Source organism: Lampetra planeri, chromosome 10 (assembly GCF_965212315.1).
Source record: "Lampetra planeri chromosome 10, kcLamPlan1.2.h2, whole genome shotgun sequence".
In the NCBI taxonomy this organism is placed as follows: Eukaryota; Metazoa; Chordata; class Hyperoartia; order Petromyzontiformes; family Petromyzontidae; genus Lampetra; species Lampetra planeri.
In genome coordinates, this window is record NC_136116.1 from 14,155,279 (window position 1) to 14,178,625 (window position 23,347).

The following is a 23,347-nucleotide window of genomic DNA, read 5'->3' on the forward strand; positions in this document are numbered from 1 at the left end:
TGTGTTCATATCCAGGGTAGCGGGCCATCATTATGCAATGGTTCATAACATGCATACGTACCCACTTGTGGGATTTCATCAGTGTTCACCATGTAGATAATGGGTTCCACCATCGTAATGTGTAATTTCCACTATTGGCTAAGAGCCACCTATGGAGATGAGCAACTGTCCCAGACCCCGACACTAAGTTCACTCGAGCACGAAAACCGTGACTTTCTCTGCATCAGCACAGAAATGGAGGAAACCTTTTACATCCTGATCGAGAGCCACAGAGTGGGCAAGTTAAACGAGCTGAAAAAAACACTGACATGTATATTGCACTGCTGTTCATTGCGTTCCAAATTGCAGCAAAGATATAGCTCATTTGGGATTCTTGAATAAGGTCAAAATGAATATAACAGGACATTGTTTTTCATCGTATGTCACATCGGTCATTATAAAACGAATACAATATACCGTGATATGTGGACGGGTTGAGCATTACAATTCAGCCCTAGAAACCAATTAGTGTAAAACTGTAAATCATTATCTTCTATTACTTCCCACATCATTAAACTCACAATACTATCTGGCTGTTGTCTTTTGCCGATAATATTTCTAGCCATAACTTCCTTAGTACTAGGATATTTTAAATACTCATATTGTGTTAAATAATTTACCCACTCTTTCATGTACTAGACGGCATGTGCTCCCAATAAAGTAACATAAATGTTCTACAAGTCCAATTTAATTAAGAATTTGGGAATTTGTTCCATATTGGCAAAGGGGACCCTTCACTTCGGTTTATAGCCCAGCAGAACATAGAACAACCTGCATTGGACATGCACAACCTAACACCAAAACGTAGCCGTAGTACCCAGAATGTGGTCAATTCAATGGATGAATATGGTCCAATGTTCTTCGCTTCACCACTGCACCAATTTTCAAGTGATTGGCGCAATTTTTTCAAATTACCAAGCACACATTGGTGTACGATTGCCTTAATTACAAGGCCAATGTCAGTGTTCACGAAAGTGGCCCTGTGTGTGTGCAAGTATATGTGCAAATAACATTTTAATAATATGAAGCAAATGAATTTGACCTCTGAGCAGACGAATTTTTGAATTGTCTCTCGACAGAAACTGCTGTGTATTATAAAAGCACTTTACTCGTGAACATATGGTGCCTTCAAATCTAGTCGAGGGTAAGCTAAGCCAATCACTGCTGGAGGGTATATACAACCGGTAACACTTTGTGAGAATCAAGTGGATTCCTCGTGTCCGGTAAGGACTGGTTCCCCAAAGTGGGAATGTTGAATTCCCACCAGTGAGCCCAGGGCTAGCCGGTTGAGGTCATGGATTTATTTAATCTGTATAAAAATGTGCCTCCTTCAACGGAGATGTTACTTTCTACATATATTAGAACGTATGTATGGAAACAATGTTTAGGATACAATGTATTGTACTCATGCATAACATACAAGAAACCAGCTATGGAGAAACCCAACTCTGGTACATAGGTTTTTGGGTTAGGTCGCGTAAATATATAAATGTTGTGTCGTTAAAACCCGCCACCACCCAACACTGCTAACTAGTAAGGGTTGTCACAATCATAACGTGCCAATTCGTCACTAGTACAGCACACCGGTGTTGGTTTGCCAAGCCACGATATTTATATATTAACGCGATTTAACCCAAAAACCTATTGATATTGGTCGCAAAAGCCTACGTGTTAAACCAACTATGGTAGTTAGCCACTTTACATTTTGCTTAGTCTTATCTTTAGACTGTACTGTAATTGCAATTTAAACGCTAAAATACAACTTTTCAGATTCTTCCCATTTCACTGAATAGGGGCTATGAACTACAGATGTCAGTATATTCATTAAATTTAGAAATGTACAAATAAATTGGACCCTACAAATAATTTTGATATTTAGATTTTTTTTACATTAAAATATCCATGCCCGCTAGGAATGGAAAAATGTGTTCACGCTCATATGCTGAACATTTAAATGATTGTCCTGCAGCATTGTATATATGTACATGAAGACTAAAAAGGCACTTGTCACGTTTTGAATTTTATTCGGCCTAGCTTCATGAGCGTGGTTATTTACACAAACGGAAGCTTAAAACATTCCCGCGGAGGGAGCTGGTAGGAACGTTGGGTTTCTCGGTCAATGGCCAGGGTCAACGGTGGCGTGGTGTATTCCGCAAATATGCCCGACTGAGGGCGGGCACAAGCCGGCGTGAGTAGGTTAAACGTTGAGTTTTAAGGGTACCACGGGGTGACCAGCCCCTCCCCACCCACCCCACCGCCCACCTAGCCCCTCCCCCACCTCTCCCATGCACGACGGACACAATAACCCCCTGTGGGATGGTGTAACCAGGAGGTTCCAACCAGTACAAGTATTGTATTTGGAATCTTCACTCCATTTGCAGTCAATCCCCAGAAACGTCACATCTGTGGGACCAGCCTCTTCCTTCGAACCCCAATGGATTTCCCACAAAGCGGTACACACTACCCTTTAAGAAAATATGGGCAGTTGACCACGACGGTGTTATGCCACAACACCCCTTAATATTTTCACACGTTTCAAACCTAGAATTGTATCATATCTTAATCTAAGTCCTAATAATAAAGATAACTGGATTAAACAAATGACACAAAAAACATACTTTCAACATTTATCCTCAAATGATTGTCAATAATCACGTGTGAAAAAGTAGGTGAACCTTTACTCGGTAACTAGCAACACCCTTGAGCAGCAATGACTGCAACTAAGCGCTTCCTGTAACCGTTGGTCAGTCGTTCACATCGGATTTTAGGAATTTTGGCCCAAACCTCCTTACCGAACTCTGACATTTGAGGGTTGCCTTGCATTGACAGCCTGCTTCAGGTCCTACCACATGTCGATGGGCTTTAGGTCCAGACTTGAACTAGGATATTGTAAAACCCAGAATTTCTTCTTTTGCAGCCATTCTTTCGTACATCTGCTTGTACGTTTAGGAACAGTCTTGCTGCAAGACCCACTTTCGGCTTCTGCCCACAGATGGCCTGACATTCTCTTCCAGAATCTTCAGATACAATGCAGAAGTCATGGTTGTGTCAATGGTGGCAGGCCATCCAGGTCCTGAGGCAGCAAAGCTGCCCCAAACCATCACATTCACTGTACTACGCCTGACAGTTGGGATGAGGTTCTTCTGCTATAAAGCGTTTGGGATTAAAACAATACCTTTTGACGTGAGATACCGTTTCCAACACCTCATTTTCATGTATAAGCTAGTGGAGGTTTTAGACAATTAGTGACAAAAAAGTAAGTTTACAAGAACTTGGTTTTATAAAAGATAATGGTTAAATTTGGATGCTTGGTTTAATGAATCAAACAGTGCAGCTGTGGCATGTAACTGGCACTGGCCAGGGTGTACATTCAAACTCACCAGGTACACGCACAAATCAACAGAATGCCAGCCTAATGTGGGGGGACATCACAAGCTGTAAGGTGCAGTAGGTGTCCACGTTGCCTTTATTATTCCACACTGGCCATTCAAATGGATAAACCTGAGGCACATCACAAGAGGTTTAAGCATGCCGCTATAAAGTACAGAATAATTTGGTAACAAAATGCTTATCAATGGTATTTTATTTAAAAAGTGTTTCAGTCTGCTGGTATTATTCTGCTGAGTTGCAAAGCAATTGTTGGGCCAGACCAAATTTGTTTTTGAATGATTTATGAGCAGTGTTCCCTTTTATTGTTATAGCAATCAGTTTTCTCAAAATAAGTTAGAAGTTTTACATTGATGTAATTTAACTTAACAGTTATCAGACTGAACTATAAGGTATATGGAAATACTACCTACATTGTTGCAAATTCAAAGTTTATTTTAATTATCCACAGGTCAGAAGCTGGTCACAAAAGCAAACACGATGTCTCAATACTAAAATTACTTATTCAGCATTTAAATAACAACCCTTGCCTGCAAATGAATTTTAAAATCAAACACTGAGCTTGTTTGTAAAACATAGTACACCTTGCGGATTACAAAGAAAAGTGTGCTTGACCAAATAAAAATGCTGCAATGAAAGTATTACTCGTCCCCTTCTGCAACAAATGAAACCAGGCATTTGATGGCTCAATAAGCTGAACGAGTCTTTACAGGAAGGTCATTTTAAAAACGATGCTGGATGTGGCGGTGAGGTTTCCAGAACTTAAGGAAGAGATGGAGATAGGGCATTGAGAACTATGCAAGACATGAACATGTTTAATTGTTGAAACGAGTAGGCTGTGGGCATTACAATGTTGTCCCCCATATGGTCCACAGATACACAAACCTTTTTGGAAGTATCTCACACGGCTCCCCCCCCCCCCCCCATTGATATGATTTTGTTCACTTTCATCACAATGGCTGATCTGAGCTAAACAAGGAAACAGCATCTGACACGTTATCATTTAACATGTGCATTACAAATGCTCTTAAGTATAACCGAATGTAAATTGCTCTGATGATGACAAGTTAAAATATGACATGCTACCCAGGAAACCACAAATGCCTAGGTAAGCATTTTGTAGGATAAGTCACTGAATTAACCTTATAGAAAGAAAACACAAGTTGATGCAAAACTCTTAAAACTTAATTCTTGAGATAGGGTAAAACTACATTCCGTTTTTAGCATGTATAACGTTGCATAAGAGTACACGCTTGTGTTTAAAATCAGGAAAAAAATTGGACTGAAAAGAAATGAAAGAACAAAAAAAACTAATTTGGTCTGGCCGCATTTGTTTACGGTCATAAAAAAACATTTTTTTTTTCCCGGACTTCAAAAATACAAAGTTGAACGTAGTCCAAATCCGACCATTGAACACAGTGAGGCAAGAGGTTCATTTTACTCTGCTTCTGCGACCTCCTGCTCATCTGCAGCATCTGCCACACCTTTGGCAGCCTGAGGTGAGAACAAAGGGAGAGAAAGAGAAGTGCATCACACGAGGCAGTTCATGGACTTGCACTCCTTGAAACCATCAAACCCAGCAGGCAAATTAACGAAGACTTTGTCTTGCAGAAGGAAGTCCCGTCAACTTACCTGGTATGGTCAGCTGATGAAGTTTCTATTGTTAATTTAGTTACATTTTTATGGAAGTGTATTGTAGTAACACTTCCTTAAACGGAAAAGTATAAAACGTGTGATGTTTCACGCAATGGCTCTTCTCACTGACAATGGGCTCTGAAAAGAAGGCTCATTCGCCCAACACATGGCCCGTTGTATATTTTGTCTTTTAAGGCCAGTGCTGTAAATTGTTTGTGCACTACTGCCCACGGTACTATCATGTCATTTGTAGTTACTTTGGTCATTACTTTCAAGTCTGATTTTAAACCTATTTTAATTAACAAAAGTATTTTTCGGGTGCGTCACTAATTGCATGACCCAAAATTGGCAAATTTAGCAAAATCAGCTTCACGATTTGCAGGATTAAGAATGTACAATACACATTTCCTGCACTCGAGGGTGGCCCTCTTATGCATGCTTTTCAGCAGTGGGGAAGAGGGCAAAAGCACACAAATTAAAGTTTGGAAAGACATGAGAGGGACTTCAAATTCAATAAATGTCTTTATACAACTGGTCTTGTATTTAGGACCTGTTGTTTAAAAAAAAGGAATCCTTAAATGGCCTGCTTTTGGGCTACTTCCAAACACAAGTGACAAAGAAACTTGGCCAACAATTCTCCAAGCAGCACTGAATTGAGATCCTTAAAGCAGCTTTTCCAAAAAGGATTAAAATTCTCAAGTTTCATTTTAGGAAACGTTGCTCAGTTTTTGTCGCAATGCTTTCCTGTTGTGCACGTGAAGCCTTGGCATGACATCTGCCCTTGTGGCACGAAGCAACAAAAGACACCGTGTGTTGCTGGATATACAAAACACTAGCTCACACATGGTGTGGGAGTGAGGCGATCGTAGCAAATATGCACAAAGTGCTGTAGGAAGGTTTACATGCAATTAACTTAACTTGCACAATAACATATGTGAACAATGGGAATATGATCGAAACCAAGATTGAGATAAAGCAGGCAGCGGCATGACCAGCAATCATTGTTACGGGCCTTGCCAATGTGCATTGGTTTTACGAGCCTGGTTTCTTCATTCCTATATTAGCGGTGTGAACATGGTGTTGAATTCTAAAAGCTATCCCATGAAATGCATCTGTGGCTGACAACACACACAAAAGGTATTATTCATTACCTTCTTTTTCTTCTTCTTTTGGGCCTTTCTGCTGGCGGAACTCTGCAGCAGCGCCTGCAATGCAACATTCAAGAAGATGAGTTTTGTACACTTTGCCATTGTATCAATCCGTTTTGTTAAATGATATATTTTTTTACTAGGGGAGGGTCAGTTAAATACCAGAATGTACAAACCAATTAATGCTAAAATATACGAATCGCACAGAAGTCTCTAGGCAATAACTAAGATAGCCAACTAAGGTAGTCTTACAAATTATCAGAAACACATTAAGCTGATGAGACTACAACATTGGTCTAATTTCCCAAGGGAGTTAATATTATAAAAGAGGGAAAGTCACCACAATAATGAGATGGGCGTAATTAGTCACCGAGAAACTAACGAAGTGTTTCCCCATTAACAGTGAACTTGTACTGCCCACACACCGAGGCTCAAATGTCAGTGTTACATGCATCTACACAGAAATACATGAAAATCGCATGGACCATATGGCTCAAATGCCCACTGGGTTGTGGTCCAAAACCAGTGGCTAAAATTCCAAATTCCCATGGCAGAAGTAAATAGAGGGGATGACACAATAATTATTTGTCAAAAATTGGTAATTTTATCAGCGATGGCTGGAGGGGCAGAATGGCCCCATCATATACATTTTCAATCATCAATGAGTTTCACTTTCCACATTGCCCCTAATAAACATATAGGTGACAAAGATAGGTATTGACTTAAAGCTTTCGTGAACGCAGGAATTCATATTCTTTGGGTCTTTCGGCAAAGCCACGTAAAGAGAAAAATAATAAAATAGGCTATATTTGTTTCACCTGATGATTGCTTTGTGTTCCAATCGAAGCGTCGTGATATTTTAATTTTTTATAATTTTTCTATCTACGTGGCTTTGCCGAAAGACCCAAAGAATAAGATAGGCATTATATGTTATATTAAAGGAGAAACATGGTTACATTTTCAAAAGCAAATTTATATTGTGCAATTATCTAATTGGTGCATGTCTTGCAATAATTGTCAATCTTCATGTAATGTGTCTATTAGGGCATATTTTTGTTTTATAAGTAATGATTTTCTAAGTAAAATAAGCTTGACACATTCTGTAAAAACAATGCTGCTGATATTAGTCTCCCAGCCAGGAGATACTCGGAGAACAGCACCTGACTGGAGCAGCATCTAGTAAGTTCAAGGCCTGCTTTGGGGACAACTTTGACCATCATCCCCGTGAGCTACATAAAATTGGTTCTACGTCGTAAGGTGTTCACAATTACGAGAATTTAAATTGACCAAGACCGCTCAAAAAAACCCTTTATCCAGAAGTCAAGTCACTGCCACACCTTGAGTTCAGGGTCCTGCACCTCCAGCTCCGACTTGTACAGCTCAGGGTTGTGCAGGTTGGCAGTGATCCTCAGCGGCCCATTGGGCATGAGCAGCACAGTAAACTTGAACTGGGCCACAAACTCCGCTGTAGGAGGAAGGGAAAGAGTGAGTTAACAGATTCAAGTGCAAGAGGTCCAAGGCACACGTGAGCATCACGATACACAGAGCAATAATATACAGCATGTTGGACAAAGTTACTCAAATGGGCAGATCGATCTGTGTGTGGCACAAAACTGAGATAGCACAAGTGATACACGATTCCAGTAATTAAGGGTAAGGCTGCACTGAACAGCACTTTAGACAATAGAATATTTGCCTCTGAAATTTCAACTCCTAGTTCCAGAATGGAATGCTGCGGGTCACAGCTTTCCCTTCACAGTTTAACGTGAAGACTTCCAAAATGAACCGCACATGATATTGCCAGTCATGTGGATCTCGCATTGTCAACGGAGGTGAAGGTGTCGTCGATGTGCCTGTGACAGTAGTATGCACCCGCATCGCAGGGTGGCGAGTTAAAGCTTCACACTCCGTCTATCATAAACAGCGCAGGTAAATATTTCCAAAAGCATGGCTATGCTTTAGCTTCATGTAATACAACAGGTGAATCTTTGTTGTTCATCTTAACCCCTTCCCATATCAAGACAACTGCAAGTTTCAGGGTGGGTCCCGTTCAACACTGAATTTCAGAACGTGCAAGCAGTCGGCGTCAATATTATTTACAAGCATAGCACCACTGTTTTTAAAGACACTGTACTCACCGCAGAGAACTGTAGCGACACAACCGCACTATGATAGCTGGTGCCAAACTGTGCCACGCGCCCTCCCACATGGCCTTGTGGGAGCCTCGGTAGCAATAAAGCTACGTCATCGAAACGGAACCGGAAAAGCTGACGATGTACTCACACGTACGTCATCGGAATGGGAAAGGCTTAGCAGGGGAAAGTACTCACATTCCTTCTCGTAGAGCACGGGGAAAGGCTGCAGCAGCTCATGCTTCACGCACTCCACCACCCCCATGCGTGCCTTCTTCTCGTCCTCAAATGCCCTGTAAGCGTGTGCGCACACATCACAAGGTATAAGTGATCACTGTTAAAGTAAACAAATTATTTGGCGATGCTGCTTTGGCACAATATTAACTCGTGTTCGGAGTAGGACATTACAGCAGTTTGTAATTAACTATTTTATAACATCCTGCATTAGCGGTGGGAAACTTCATGCGGAATGAAGGGGCCCACCGTGAAACAGTAGGTAAGAATCGGAATATTTATTTATACTGGAATCCGATGAGTTATAAAGCTCTTTTTCACATATGTCGAGTCAGAGTACAAAGAGCAGACTAACACTAAAAACAATTAAGCAAGCGGCCACTATTTTATATACACCTCGTCTGTGTGACCCAGGTTAACTCAGGTTTGGAACTTTTGTCAACTGGAAAACACTTTGTAAATGACAGTCAAGCAAATCTTTATGGCACTCCAGTGACGTCAGTTTAATCCGTTGCTGAACTGACATTACTACAGTGGTATTAAGGAGTGCCTAAACAAATGTTAACGTCTTCTTTTACAATTCTAACATTCTCTTTTACATTGTCAAAGCTCCGCTCGTCTTTTTTTAATTAACAGAGCTTCCCTTTAATCACAATCGATCAGACACCACGGCTCCAGCACGAGGTCGAATGCAAGCAAGAGCCACCGCAAGCCCACCGCCCGTACTGATGCACACGGGGTTACCGTAGCGTGAAGGGCATGACGTCGAAGCGGGTGGAGATTTCGCTGAGGAAGGCGCGCGAGGCCTTCATCTTCAGGATGTAGTGCTTGTCGGGGTTCCTCTTGAACACAGTCGTACGCTGGCCAGTCTCACGGGCCTGTGGTGGAACACGCCGCCAATGAAGCATTCAAAAAGCACACCTTGTCGAGTGCAAGACGTGGGACGCAAACCAATGCCGACAAAAGTGCTATTCTACGCTTTCTTGCAAGGCTGCGTCATTCATTCTATGATTTTATTGACATTTATTTTGCCAGTATACATTGTTAAACCCCCTGTGCCTGTTTAAGCTGGGTATTTTGATACATTGCCTCAAAGAACCCTAGAATGAAATTTTCTAAGGATCTTGAAAAATAAAATTTTAGGCATTTTTTTAAAGCTAAATTGTATTTTCTGGCAACCATTAATTTGGGGCCTGTTTACCTTATTCCACATGGCTATGCTATGTACACAGCGAATGTTGGTTATGATCGATGAGCAACCGATGACATTGACCATAGCAAATGTGATGCAATATTTATGAACAAGCCATCCGAGTGCACTCATCTTTAAGCTGGTTTGGATTATTGCTGCAATGACATCTACACCAAATGTTGTGGTTGTAATATGGCCAGAGTTGGTAGTGCAATGCTCCTTGGTGCCTGAAAGCACCTGTCCTGAAGTGTTGCTAAAATGGATTGAAATTTCAACAGATAGATTTATTTTAGCCAAACCATCTTAATGGGCTGTTATGTAATTGTCCAGTAATATGCCAAGATTCCAAAATATGTAAACCTTATTTCAAGTTTTTTTACTTTTATCTTATCTATACAATATGAACTTAAAATATACATTCCATTTGATATGGAAATTAGAAATCATGTCCATTTTGGAAAATTAAAATAAACATTGGAAAAATGTCATTAAAATATATCAGTGATGTAACACTTAAGACTTTTGTATACAAATGTATTACATTTTCAGTAATGTAAACCAATAAAGAGACAGTTAAAAGAATACACGTTTGAAGTAACAATATTATGTTGATGGCATGATTACGAGGTAATCTGAAGTATTTTGTTCACAATCATCATGATTTCGCAATGAAAGCAGTCGATCGGTTATAGGTTGCTTTTTGCATTTTAGTGTTCATAAATGTCATAATCTTAAATTAACAATCTTTGATGGCTGTCAGCCATTCATTTCTAACGTTTGAAATTCCAATTGAAAGACTATTTTTTATAAACAAGCGACTGGCCAATTTTATACTGTATTTTGTTTCGGTGTGCATGTATGTGTAATTTGAATTTGAGTATAAAATACGTTTGTGACAAACGGACCTTTATATGCATTATGGTAGCAAGCAACATAACATTACCTTGAGATATATGGGGTCGATATGTGACTGAGCTAGTTCAGGCTCTACAGATTTCTCTATGACCTAGAGGTCTTACCTTGCCTTCCCCAGTGCTGATCAGGACATCCACAGCATAGACCTCGTGTACTTCAAAGCTAGCCTTTTCATGATCCTTCCTGCAGACGTGAGACGTTTAACAAGTCACAACAATAATTAGGGAATCATGCAGACTTTTTTATGCAAAAGTGTTAATGTCTCCTGGCCGATCCACTGTTGACGTCCCACAAAGGTAAACACATTTTACTGAAGAATAATGTGGGAGCCTCGGTACAGAGTTAAATTCATGACATACACAAACATCATCAGAAAGGGTTAATATCGCCGTGGTGGTCAGTATTCTGACAGAACCAGTGGACTTCCTACAAAGTGGTCCCGATTTTGATAATCCTCCCAGAATATGATTGGCCAAATCATCATTTAAACATCTTGGGACTGCAGTTCTAAGGCTGCTCACTTTTGCTGGTCAGTGGGGTTCTGGATGACTGTCTTCTCCCCATCGATCACATGCTGCTTCAGCTGGTGGGACAGCATGCCTGCAAAGAATCACACCAAGCAACGTAAATAAAACCCTAAAGTGACATTTCACTGAAATATGCGTGAAAATACATTTTCCACAAACAAAAATGGCATTTTCTAAATTCAGCTCTTGGCTTGATAGCCAAATTGATCAATTCAAAAATGGCACCGTACATTGCGGGAGTAACTGGTAAACTAGCCAGATGTTTGGAAAAACAAAACATCCGAGTCAGATTTGGCACGGTACATAAAATACAGAATCTAATATCTGGTACAAAATATGTATTACCGAAGCTATCAACAGAAGGTGTGTACAGGATCAACTGCACGTGGTAAATGTTATGTTGGGCAAACAGGACGAATGATCAGCCCGAGACTAAGAAAACATCAGAGAAATATTAAATTCTCCCAAATACAACTGTCAGCAGTAGCAGAACACGCGTGCCAACAAAGACAGTCAATTGATTTTGTTGAAGTTTTGTGAAAAATTAGCTACTACTGGCCATGACTAATTAGAGAATGTATCGAAATTGAAAGGAATCAAAATAACTTTAACCGTTCGGATAGGTACCGTCTTAGTGCTGCGTGGAAGCAAATCATAAAATAATACATTATTTAAATGCATGCCTACAAAGGGCAGCAAACTTCAATAGTGATTACCGTTGGTTGGGCTATTTTGATAAACACAATAGACAGGAAGGACACGTTCAAAGGGCTCGCATATTGCACTTGCACAATGTACGTGACACCATTTGAATAAACAGCCATGACAGGAGTAGCATTATATGTGAGTGAGAAGTCAATGTCCATCTAACCTAAGCAGCAGAGCTGGTGAAGCAATGCAGCAATACTCCACATGTGGGCACACATCACCATGTCTGAAATGAGTCTCACCTTCAATGGGGGTGCATTTAAATTCAGTTGCCATTTTATTCCACATCTGAGTCACCTGAGTGTTCTGAAATTCAAAACAACGTGGAATTGTGACATCTGTGAAGCAGTTTTGAAAACCCGATGAGCATGAGGCTTTTAAGATGACAAAATAATACAAAACTAATTTAAGTACACAAGCATTGTGTATACACTTTATACACTTACTCATGAAAAAAAGCATCCACATCAACATAAACAGACACGGATACCTTTAACATGCTGTACACTATAGAAGTATTAACTATAAATGCCCATCATTAACACAATAACAATACATTTTATCTTTGGCATGTGTAGCGATGCAAGGGACATTTAATCATCTATTTTGAATATTTGCAAAAAATGGCCAACGCTGTTGCTTGGGATATACTGGTGCAGTTTAATGTTAATCCTGGATTCACATAACCGTTCCAGTCCGATAACTGGGCAATTGCTGTCACACAAAGCTGTTTTGCTCACCACAAGTATAAATTAGTCACTCTGTGAAGCGTCATATAGTTAGAGCGTGATTTAGATCGCTTTGCTGAAAGACTAATCAGTAATAATGACATTGCTGTCATAGCTTGGTGCACTATCCCGCTTCCAAGCATTAATCACAAAAAGATGAACTTGTGTCATTGCCTTTTGCTTCTTCCAGGAAGGCCAAAATACACTGGGTACCAAGAATAAATGCCACTTTGAATGGTGAAATTTCACAAATTATTATTTAACTATGGAATAACTGATTTCTATACAACGTAAAACGGCCCAACCGAGATTCCCTGGCTTTGGATCAGGTACCTCTGTCCCAGCCTTGACGAGCCGCAATGCCGCCTCCGAACACAGGAACGCCGCCTTGACCACGTCCGCTTTCCTGTCCGAGGCTGGATTTTCCTGTTCTCGACAGTAAAATGCATTTTCAGCACATTTAGCAAGTCACGGTGCCTCTCTCCAAACTCAACGAGCATTCGGTGGGGTGGTGCTCATCCCCATTTGAGTTCTCAGTCAGTGGTTGAAATGCCTTATTCACCTCGTAAGGAACCACCTCTTACAAAAGATAACCCTCGACTTGCCTTCCCACAAATTGGCCCTCATTTTGGTGACCGTAGAGGCGTGATGATTATTCCTAATAAAACGTTTATTATCATTATGTGACTAAGTATAACTTTACTACATTGTTCTGTAGAAGTTCTCAAAAGAATCACGAGAGTAAATGATTGCTTTGCAAAAATACGTGTGGTTTTAATGTGGATCTCTTTATTTATATTAATTAAAGATGTCAATTAACTACATTGAAAGAAAACTTTATAACTACATTATAACTTTTTAAAAGCATGCCCTATTTCTTGGCTACATTACCGGGCAAATTTGAGAACGGCTAGGGCTCTTGTATTTATATTAACCAGGAATTGAATTTTTTGGCCACGTTACCTTGGAAACGCCAAGGATGAAAGTATGCGCAGCCGTGGCGACAAACCCATCCACATGAACTCCCAGGTCACTGAAATAAAACGAAGCACATTACCAAATTAAAGAAAGCATGGTTTACATGAAATGTTTATATATCCTAAACACAAAATGTTGTTGCTATTAAATGTGTATTTTATTTCATGGGACGTTAACAGTAAACATTTGATGTGTTCCATTATTAAATTAAATGTTGAAAAAAAATGATTTCGTTTGTTCTTGGTGCATGTACATGGCATAGAATAAGAACATTTTTTGCAATATAAATTTTTTTAACTTGGGAAGGAAACGTGTTACATTTAATCGATTTTCTGAAATATTTTAGCCAGATAAACACATTAACACCTAGATATTCTGTTGCAAAGGTAGGCCCTGAAGGCACAGCAAAGATTAAGCAACCATAACTATAGTAATACAGTTATAACATAAACCCCATAATTTAAAACCTTTAAAACATACTTAATACAATACTAATGTGGCTGGGTGGGAATCGTGGTTTTAGGAAGTACCTACGTGACTTTGCCGATAGAACCAAAGAGTATGGAAACCATAAAAAAATTATTACACAATTAATGCATCGTGAGTTTCGTAAAACATTTAATTTATATTTGATACATCATGTAAAATGGTTGTATAAGATGACTAAAGTTAGAAAAATTATTTAAGTTTACATCTGCATTGGAAGCTTATCTGAGCAGGCTGTCTGTCTCAATACAACTCCCTGGTTGAACACGGACATTAAAACTCTTTAAAGATTACGACAAACCACATTACACATCCTCACATTGCTATGTTAAGCTCACAACTTGATTAACATCGCAACTCTTTATTTCCTGCTCTTTGAAGGGCTCTTGGGCACAACACCAAAATTACGATTACATGCACGAAGCACTTTGCTCGAGATAACGCCTATTATGCAGCGTACATTTTAACCAGATCCCCATTCTGCATGGTGCAGTCGGGATCGCTCTTGAGTGGAGAGAAGTGGCAGGTGCAGTTGTTCACAGAGATGCAGGTCGGGAAGGCAATGCCTAAACAACAAAGTTCATGTTCCATTAGGCTCATGCACGAATCAAACCACATTTGCAAAATTATCTGCCGACAGGTAAACCCTACACGGCAGCAGTGCCGAGCGGTGCGTGCAAAGGTGAATTACTGCTATGGTTATAGTCAATCGCATGTGGCACGGTGAGGAAAGAGAAATCAAGTTTCAAATTTGTTACATCGGCTAATGCATCGATCTTAAACAAATAAAGTTGAATGCTCTCAAAAGTTGTAATGATGTTATCTATGGAAACAGTGCATTATTTAAACACGTTAATGCTTCATCACCCACCTGTCAAAACTATTGGTGAGAAATCACGCAACCCTGTTTTTATTAATTTGTAGGCATTAAAGCATTGAGTGAGAGTGCAATTAAAAATATTGAACTGCAAAAGAAACGTGCTCACACAGACATGTGAAATACAATATTAAAACCCAGTGACACCACATTGATTTGCACATCTTTACCTCCAAAGGCCTAACCCGTTCATAAAAAAATAACAAGGTAGGAATTTTCAAAAGATTCGTGTTATAATGGTTCTGCAAAGTTATGGTGGGTTTTAATGCCATGTACCATACATGTTAGCACGGTTGAGAGTTAAGTTATACGTGCACCACCTATTTTCTGAAAAATGCTGAACACTTCCATACGACTGGAAGAAGTTAAGAGTCATCCCGAAAAGATCATGACATAAATGATCATGGTAATTATTTTAACTACAATCACAGAGTAATGTAGACTGCAAGCAAAAACAAAATCAGGCTGGTTCATGTTTGCTCTGTTCACTTAACTTTAATCTACAATGTTAAGAATAATGAAAACCCCACTATAATTAAAGCAGCTTTCATTTTCCTAAAAGTATTAAGTAACCTAAATCACCTGACATTAGTGCTATATAACAAGTTAAATATCTACAAAGAAAATCCCGTCTATTCCAAACACATGTAGCTCTTTCAAATAACACTAAGGTGGATATATTGCAAACCAATGAAATAGTATCAATAAACTGCAAGCTGTACTGTAAAGGATTGCAAAGTTTAAGCCCCAGAATTAAAGGAAACTCTTCTTACACCTCAGTATCCCCCCCGAAATAAAATCACATTTAAGCCAACTTATATATTTTAAAAAAGCTATTTTTTTAATAGCAAAGTCACCAGAAGATATCATAGTTGACATTTTTGTTTGCATAATTTGACTGAGAAAAACTTTATCATGTGGCAGAAAAAAATGGCATGTCAGTATGCGCATGGGTCAGATGAAGTCTCGTGAAAGTGTTTCTAGCTCCGAAACAGTTTGTTTTCCTAGAGCCAAATGCCTTTACAATTGCATAGACAGTTGAAATAATTGAGAATAGACTCAAAAAAATGCAGGCATTAAAAACCACCATACTGGGTAAGGAACACAAGGAGTGCATATGGTCGAGAGTTGAATGTATTTGAATGGCGTGTTCCATGTGCATACCTTTCTTTATTTCTTTTTCCTTCTTAAACACTTTATTCGTCTCTTCCACAATCAGGTTGTCTCCCTTTTCGCACAAACTCCTCACCGACTCCCCACCCTTGGCAGCATCCACCAGCTGCTTCATGATTTCTGAAAAAAGCAAAGAGATAGCACAATGCCACACACCGAAGAGGAAGTATTGTCAATAAGCACTACAAAATGCTTATATATATTTATTTTAATAACCAATATGATGACTCAGCCAATTATCCCACCTTGGTGAATAAAACTACACCAAATTGTCAAAAGTGAACAATGGGGCTCCCAGAATAGAAAAGTGCAATTTCTCCCATCAATTTGAGTGTTCACTGAATATCTGTCAAAAAACTCAACATGAAAACTACATTGTCGTTGATATATTTTTTAGTGATGTGTTAATGCTGACCTGACCATCAAAACTCACCACCACCACAAAATGGTTTGTTGGGTGGCAGCCCAGGAATTGAGCCACACTTCAAGTGCTATGGTTCCATGGCTCTTGACTTACTTAGCCATTAGATCCACCCAACCACATTTATCCATTAGTTTAATAACCATATAAAATAAATTATAAACACACTGTTTTGATGGCCATTTCCTCCCTATATCCAACTACAACATAATGTTGGAAAAAATACGTTCAGCAGTAATGCCAGTGACTCAAAACTTCATCAGGCCATTATAGTAATTTTGGGACCTTGTGACAAAGCATCAATTTGACCAGACTACTGAATATTTTGTTGCATAAATTGCACACTTTATGACCTGTACGATAGTTTATCTCATCACTCGAGAAGATCATTATAGAAACATGGCATTCTGTATTAAATCCAATAAAAATTTGCATTGACAATTGAATACCAAAGGCAATGAACGATGTTGAAATGAATGTTGTTTAATGGTGGTCCAATTGGAATTTGGAGCATGACATGCACATATCCATGGCAAATTAGGTCATGAATTATTTAATGTACACTTTGCAGCAGTTGGCATTGAGCTTTATCAGTCCCACACAGATATTACCCATCAGCAGTGGGAATAGATCCATCAACTGTACTTTCAGTTGAGACCACAACCTATGCAAATCACCTGCATCAATGTAGACAGCTGCACATGTATTCATGTGGGCTCAATTACGTGAATGTGGCTTTCCTTCTGAGAACTTCTCACACTCACAATGTTAAAAAGGAATATATACACATGTTGCCAATTATTCAAAAGAGGTGCACAGTTGGGTATAACACATTTGAGTTCCTCCAAAGTCGACACACATTCCTTGTTCATGAAATTGATAATTGACCAGTAGTGAGTTCAACCGAGTCGCAGACGTACTCTTTGGAGGCAACACATTTATTAACACCAACACCAAAGGGTAACTGCCCCTTAACAAGATAACAACCTATGGTGGTGGACCACCAGGCTAACTAGACTAATTACACCGGGAGTAGCTACAATGGACCGGACCACAGCTCGGGTCCAGGTCCACATGTTGGAGAGTCTAGGACTTAAAACCTAGATATCTTCTGGATGAATAACTGCCACCGGTCCTTCTCGGGGACCCGGCTTCTATCCTCTGCAGGGTGGTTGGCTCCGCCCTTGGCCACGACCACCTTCGAGAATCCTCGAGCACCCCAAGCCCCCACCTGGGGGACTCTGTCTATACTTTACCGGTCACGTGTCCTTCAGGGTCAACCAGAGCGCACGCCGGGCCTCTCTAGGGTCGGCATTACAGTGACATCCACGATGTCATTACACATGCATTATAAGTTTAGTCTCAGCAGAATTAAATTAGTTCACATAGCTATGAGTACCGGTACATTTGTAGTTTTCACAGCAATAATCTAACGTAAAAAAGTTTACGTAATTTTGCGTTTGGAAAAACAGACTATTCAATTATAGGATAAGTGAGCAAAGCTTAAAGCCCACTTTGTAATAATCTAGTACAGTAGCAGCATCACAGGGTGTAATGATATGGCATACTGGGCTGCTACCAGCTTTCATTCCTATTGTGGGATAGTACCGATTCCTTTGGATATTGACTCAAGTGGCGTGTAGCCATATTTACACCTAAAAGCATAACCTCACCCAGTCAAACTTGAGTTTCTAGTATATAGACACACATGCAATGTAAAATCGTGTGATATTCTGGGTTTCAGTAGTGCCTCCAGCTGACATAACAGCTAATAAGTATACGAATTAAGAAAAAAATACAGCCATGTCATATTACTTCAATAGATGCAATTAAAGTAATATTGTACACGCGATCTAACCCAAAAACCTTTATTATGAATATTGGTCGCGAAAGCCCGTGCGTTAAATTGTACACAACTTTAACAGCAACAAATATGAAAGTTTTTTTGGGGTTAGGTGGTGTAAAATAATGTCAAACCCTACACGTAAGTTAATAAACATCGCATCGCACGTTTTTTTTGTCACCGTTGATGATCTTGTCAGCAGGATCATCAACAGTAACGCCTTGCACTCAAAAAAACTCATTAACTTAAAAGTGTCAAGATTGCTGGCTCGCTCTTCAGAAAACAGGCCTCTGAGCTACATTGCAAGAACGAAGATAGTCTACACGGTTATTTTATATCGGAGAAATGTCACTGCGAGCCATGGGTAAATTAACACCTGTCCATTATCCGGCCGATTATAATCTGCGACTGCACACCACAGGGCACAGCCCCAACTTTCAAGGTCAACATGTGACGCACAACCTACATAGCCATACTGCATCGAGTACTACAGAAGAAACTCAATTACTTAAAACCAGGTGAGAGGTGGATGAGCGATGAAATAAATGATCTTGCTCTGGCTACTACTAAACCCAATTGGCACACACCCTAAGATTGGACTCAGAACCTGACGCTGGACTACACCCCCCATCGTCCGATAATTTGGGCAAGGGATTTAAAGAACAATATGTACAAGCATCTACTGTAGAACTCATAACGACCACGATCCATCATCATTCGCTGGAGGCAACCATCGTCAACGACCGAATTTCTGAAACCTCCGAGACGTGGAGCGAATAATACTCGGTACGACTCTAAAACAATCGTAGTTGCAAAAATCGTAAATTTGCAACACAATTGTAGTCGCGCAAACAATTGTTGCTACTTGGTAATGGCGTGTCTGTAACCAGAAGTTCTAAGGGCTGAACATGGTTTAACAGAAGCAGTATTTCAATTGTTAGAGGTTAAACACGTGTAGTGGTTTCTCAGTGGGATCGTAATGGTTAAAGGAGCAGTGTTGAGTGGCGAAAGGATACAGTCCGTGTTCAAATGTGCACCGACAATAATTGTATGCGGGGACAGTACAGTATCCCAATTGTTAATAAGTAAAAACATATTAGTGGACGATTAAAATATATACCCGTGATGACTCAACTGAGGATATACTCAATCGGGACCACAAATATCAATTATTGACCCCTACTGCAGACTACGCAATTACCTGAGTCATTGTTGCAAATGAGAACTACCCTGGTATCTGGAGTTCTCATTTGCTTCAACACAATTACATTGCGAACTAGAATTTCAAAAGCGCAGTGTCTCTCGGTAAAGATACAATAAATACAATTAAGACGCAGTGGCTTGTTGTGGCAAAATTACTGAATGGTTAAATAGAGGTGTTGATTGGTTATTAAATACAGTAGTAGCGGCGACTGTCAGGGAGTACGCATGAAGTTGAATTTCAATGGCAGAGGGAGGCTGTAATCGGCATGGGGAGTGTTTCAGTGGCTAAACAAAAGGGCTTAGCGAATCGGATGCCAAGTAAATGGAACAGTGAATGTAAATGGTTAAAAACAACCGACTCGATGCCGAAGCGTCTGTGTGCATGGGGAGGAAGCGGGAGTGACTACTCTATGGTTAAATAAAGGACCCTGAGGGGCGAATCCGCGCTGCCTTAACGAGACACGCGGCCTAGCAGCAGCAATGAGCCAGGGCCACGTTTATTTAGCCAAACTGCAGCTATCCCATATTGTTTTTAAACCACTCAACCTCGTTCACCAGCGCTGCAATCACTCTTCATTCTCTGCTCGCGACCACAACCAACGTCGCTGATACCGACACGACCGCGGCAAAGCGAAACCTCTCGCTCGCCTATCGACTGCAGACCGCGTGTGCGGCCTTCGCAATCACCACCACCAGGCCCCCACCGCCAGCCCGCCCGCCCGCACGACGCGGGCGAGCGAGCGCCACCACCGCCGCCGCCGCCGTCACCCATCGCTCAACTGTTCACGATGTCCCCTGCCATCTTGTACTTGGTGACCACGAGGTCCTCGGCGATCGTCTGCTCCTGCCCATCGTCGTCCGCCATGGTCGCAGTCTCGCCACTGCCACTACTGCTGCTGCCACCACCACCACCAACCACCAACAACAACCACGTGCTCGTCCCACAGTGCCTTGCGCGTGCGCGCCCCTGCCGGAAGTGCCCCAGCCCCGTTTCTTTTCGCGCCAAAATGCTGTCGCCCCGCCTCCGCCCATCACCCCCCCCCACAAGCCGGAAGTTGCATAAATTATGTTAATGAGCGGGGTCCGTGCCACACGATCTCAGTGGTCGTCCATCAAAACCCAGTCTTTCACGAAATGTTTGTGAGTTAATTTGAACTCCATTCAAATATCCAGGCTTCATCGGGGTTTGATCTCGCATCGTTTAGGGTGAAGCGCATGGGTCCAACACCACTGATGAGTTATCACGAGCACTGTTCACTCCCCTATTAAGTCCCGCACAGCGACCTACAACATCTATTTGTTTTATTCATGGGGACTCCCGTTTCACTTGCCCTATTTTGTATTGCAAGTGGCAATAAAACACACCTTGCATCCCATTTCATTTCAGCCAATCTCGTGCACTTTAAACCGATAAAAGCGAGGTCTCGATTTAGTTTTTTTTAGCATTTGTGATTGTCGCCTTTGTTGGATAGATTTCAGTTGGTCATTAAAAAAACCATCCGTCTTGCACTTCAAATCGACGTGCAGTTTTGCTTCTGCAATAATATAGAGTACAGCATCGTATTCACAAGGGGACGTCTTGGTCTGTGTGGCCCAGCCCGGCCACAGCATGGCCCTGCTGTGCTGATCCGCGTTCTTGCAGTCTGGTCCTCAATATGCCCCGCAGCCTGCACCTGCCCTGCACTTACAGGATCAAAATATTCCGGACAAATCCGATGAGCTAATGAAGCTCTTTCTCACATGTCCAGCCAGTATATCACAGATGCCCACATTATCATGACAGCCAGCGGTGTAGTGTGCTTGGCATGGGCCCTGTTGCAAGATGCAATTGAGCCTCCACAAACTCCATCCTGGACCCCTCTTCGTATCCCGCGTGCCCTCGTGCACGGCCTTGCACACGACATCGAAGACACAGAGAAATCCTCACTTGGAATAGGAATGCAATATTTTGGGCCATTGCTATTGCCGTTTCGTTGTACAGCCTGTCAAGATGTTAATAAATTGCAATTTCACTCGGAAGGCCAATGGACCAAGCCAACCTGCTTTAGTTATTCACTGGCAAGTGATGCTTGAATGAATAACGAGTAATTTACAAACGTGCGGGCAGATGTGTACTCAACCAGCCGGTCTTGTGTTTTTTTTGTTGTTGCAGACAACGCTGAAAAACAAATTATCAAGTCGTGTTATGAGCAGCCAGGTTGAAAACAGTCTTCGCGACAAGCAAAATAAAGCAGTGGCCACGTGTTGTGATGGAAATGTTCGTAATAAAGTCACACTGCTATTGAAATTTCTGGCTGAGTGCAGTTGTGCAACTATCCAAATAGAATGTGCGTGTTTTTTTTAAACGAGTTTATGTTCACTGGATGCAGTCTTGTTGCAGCTGTTTCACACATCACTGTCGCTACGAATGAGATCAGTGTGCTGACTCTCAAGCAATGTGGCTTGTGCCACAGCTGACAGAGCAAACGCAAGGAGTTGAAAGACAGTACATACAACATGTTTGATCCACACAAGAAAGTAGCAACAACATTAAGCTGGTCTTCCTATATCTGTCCCTCCACATACAAAAAACAAAAGACATTTACACATCTCATCTGCCACAAGGCTTTCTGGAAGTAATATGTTTCGGTTGCAAAGAAAATGGTTCGTTGGCAGACAATACAGTGGAGTTCAAAGCTTGGCGTCTTGAGCCATGGATGTGTTTACCAGTGAGCTGCAAGGAGCAAAATCCAGTTCGAAATTATGTTGAAGCAATATCGACTAATTAACTTGTAATCTAATACATGCTCTTGTCAGTGGATTAAATACAGACGAGAATAATTACATCTTAGGGCACAAATAATTTGCCCAAGTCGTGCTGGAAGAGCTACCATAATTATTTCCTTGGGGATGTAATTTTTGTGCAAAAAGGAATACAGTGGAGGCCTGAAATTGAATTTGAAGAATGATTCAGTTCTGGACATTGGAACTTGGAAATGAAATGCAAGGGTTGCATTGGCCTCCCATGTGTTCGTTTCCCTCTAGCAAAGCGGACATAGAACCAAAACGTGTGTATGTGAGTTTAAAGAGTGCCTATTAGGATATAATTTGGTAATTGGAATGAAGAAGAAAATCACACCTTTCATCATGCACCATCATCATCCCCATTAGCAACCCGCTGGAATATATAGGTTTTGGAGTTACATAAGTGAGAAAGTGGCTAGGTGATGGCTCTCTAAGTGGGATAATACCCTGATCAGAGTGCCATGTCAACAATGAGCCATCACCATTAGCCACTGGATTCAAAACCCAGGTCAGCCATCCACGTTTTTGAACCGGGATTAAAAGTTTAGTGCTTTGTTATGGTCTGATACGTGGAAAAAATAATATCTAGAAATCTAGGATATGCATTTCGTATCTCCAACATTAAAAACAAAAATGTATTGTGCCTTAGGGATAAATACCATTTTGTGAATAATATCTTTTCCATCCATGACTCACAGATGATGTTCTTTAAGTGTAATAGGTGCTCACTAACAGCACTTTTCCCGACGGCCTATGTAGGCTACGGCGGGATACTTCGTCTTTGTACATGCCTGTGTATTGCCAGCAGGAAATGCTCGTCACTCTACATTGTCGGGCAGTAGCTGAAACACACGGGTAACAGATTGCTTGTGAGACCACGACGGGGGTCAGAGGAACAAGTCAACGTCTGCCTGCTCAAACGAACAATGGATGGTGC

At 40.9% G+C, this 23,347-nt stretch overlaps 1 protein-coding gene across 1 annotated transcript; it reads right to left on the minus strand.

Annotated features, from left to right (window-relative positions):
- Positions 1–3,477: 3,477 nt before the first annotated feature.
- Positions 3,478–20,628, minus strand: PA2G4 (proliferation-associated 2G4). The gene is made up of 13 exons (XM_078598399.1): positions 20,407–20,628; positions 16,151–16,279; positions 14,570–14,675; positions 13,609–13,678; positions 12,979–13,071; positions 12,160–12,223; positions 11,204–11,282; positions 10,787–10,865; positions 9,320–9,453; positions 8,540–8,634; positions 7,547–7,674; positions 6,213–6,266; positions 3,478–4,920 (listed from the first exon to the last, which is right to left on the minus strand). The coding sequence occupies exons 1-13, from the start codon at positions 20,489–20,491 to the stop codon at positions 4,864–4,866; spliced, it is 1,173 nt and encodes a 390-aa protein (XP_078454525.1). The 5' UTR covers positions 20,492–20,628; the 3' UTR covers positions 3,478–4,863.
- Positions 20,629–23,347: the final 2,719 nt, after the last annotated feature.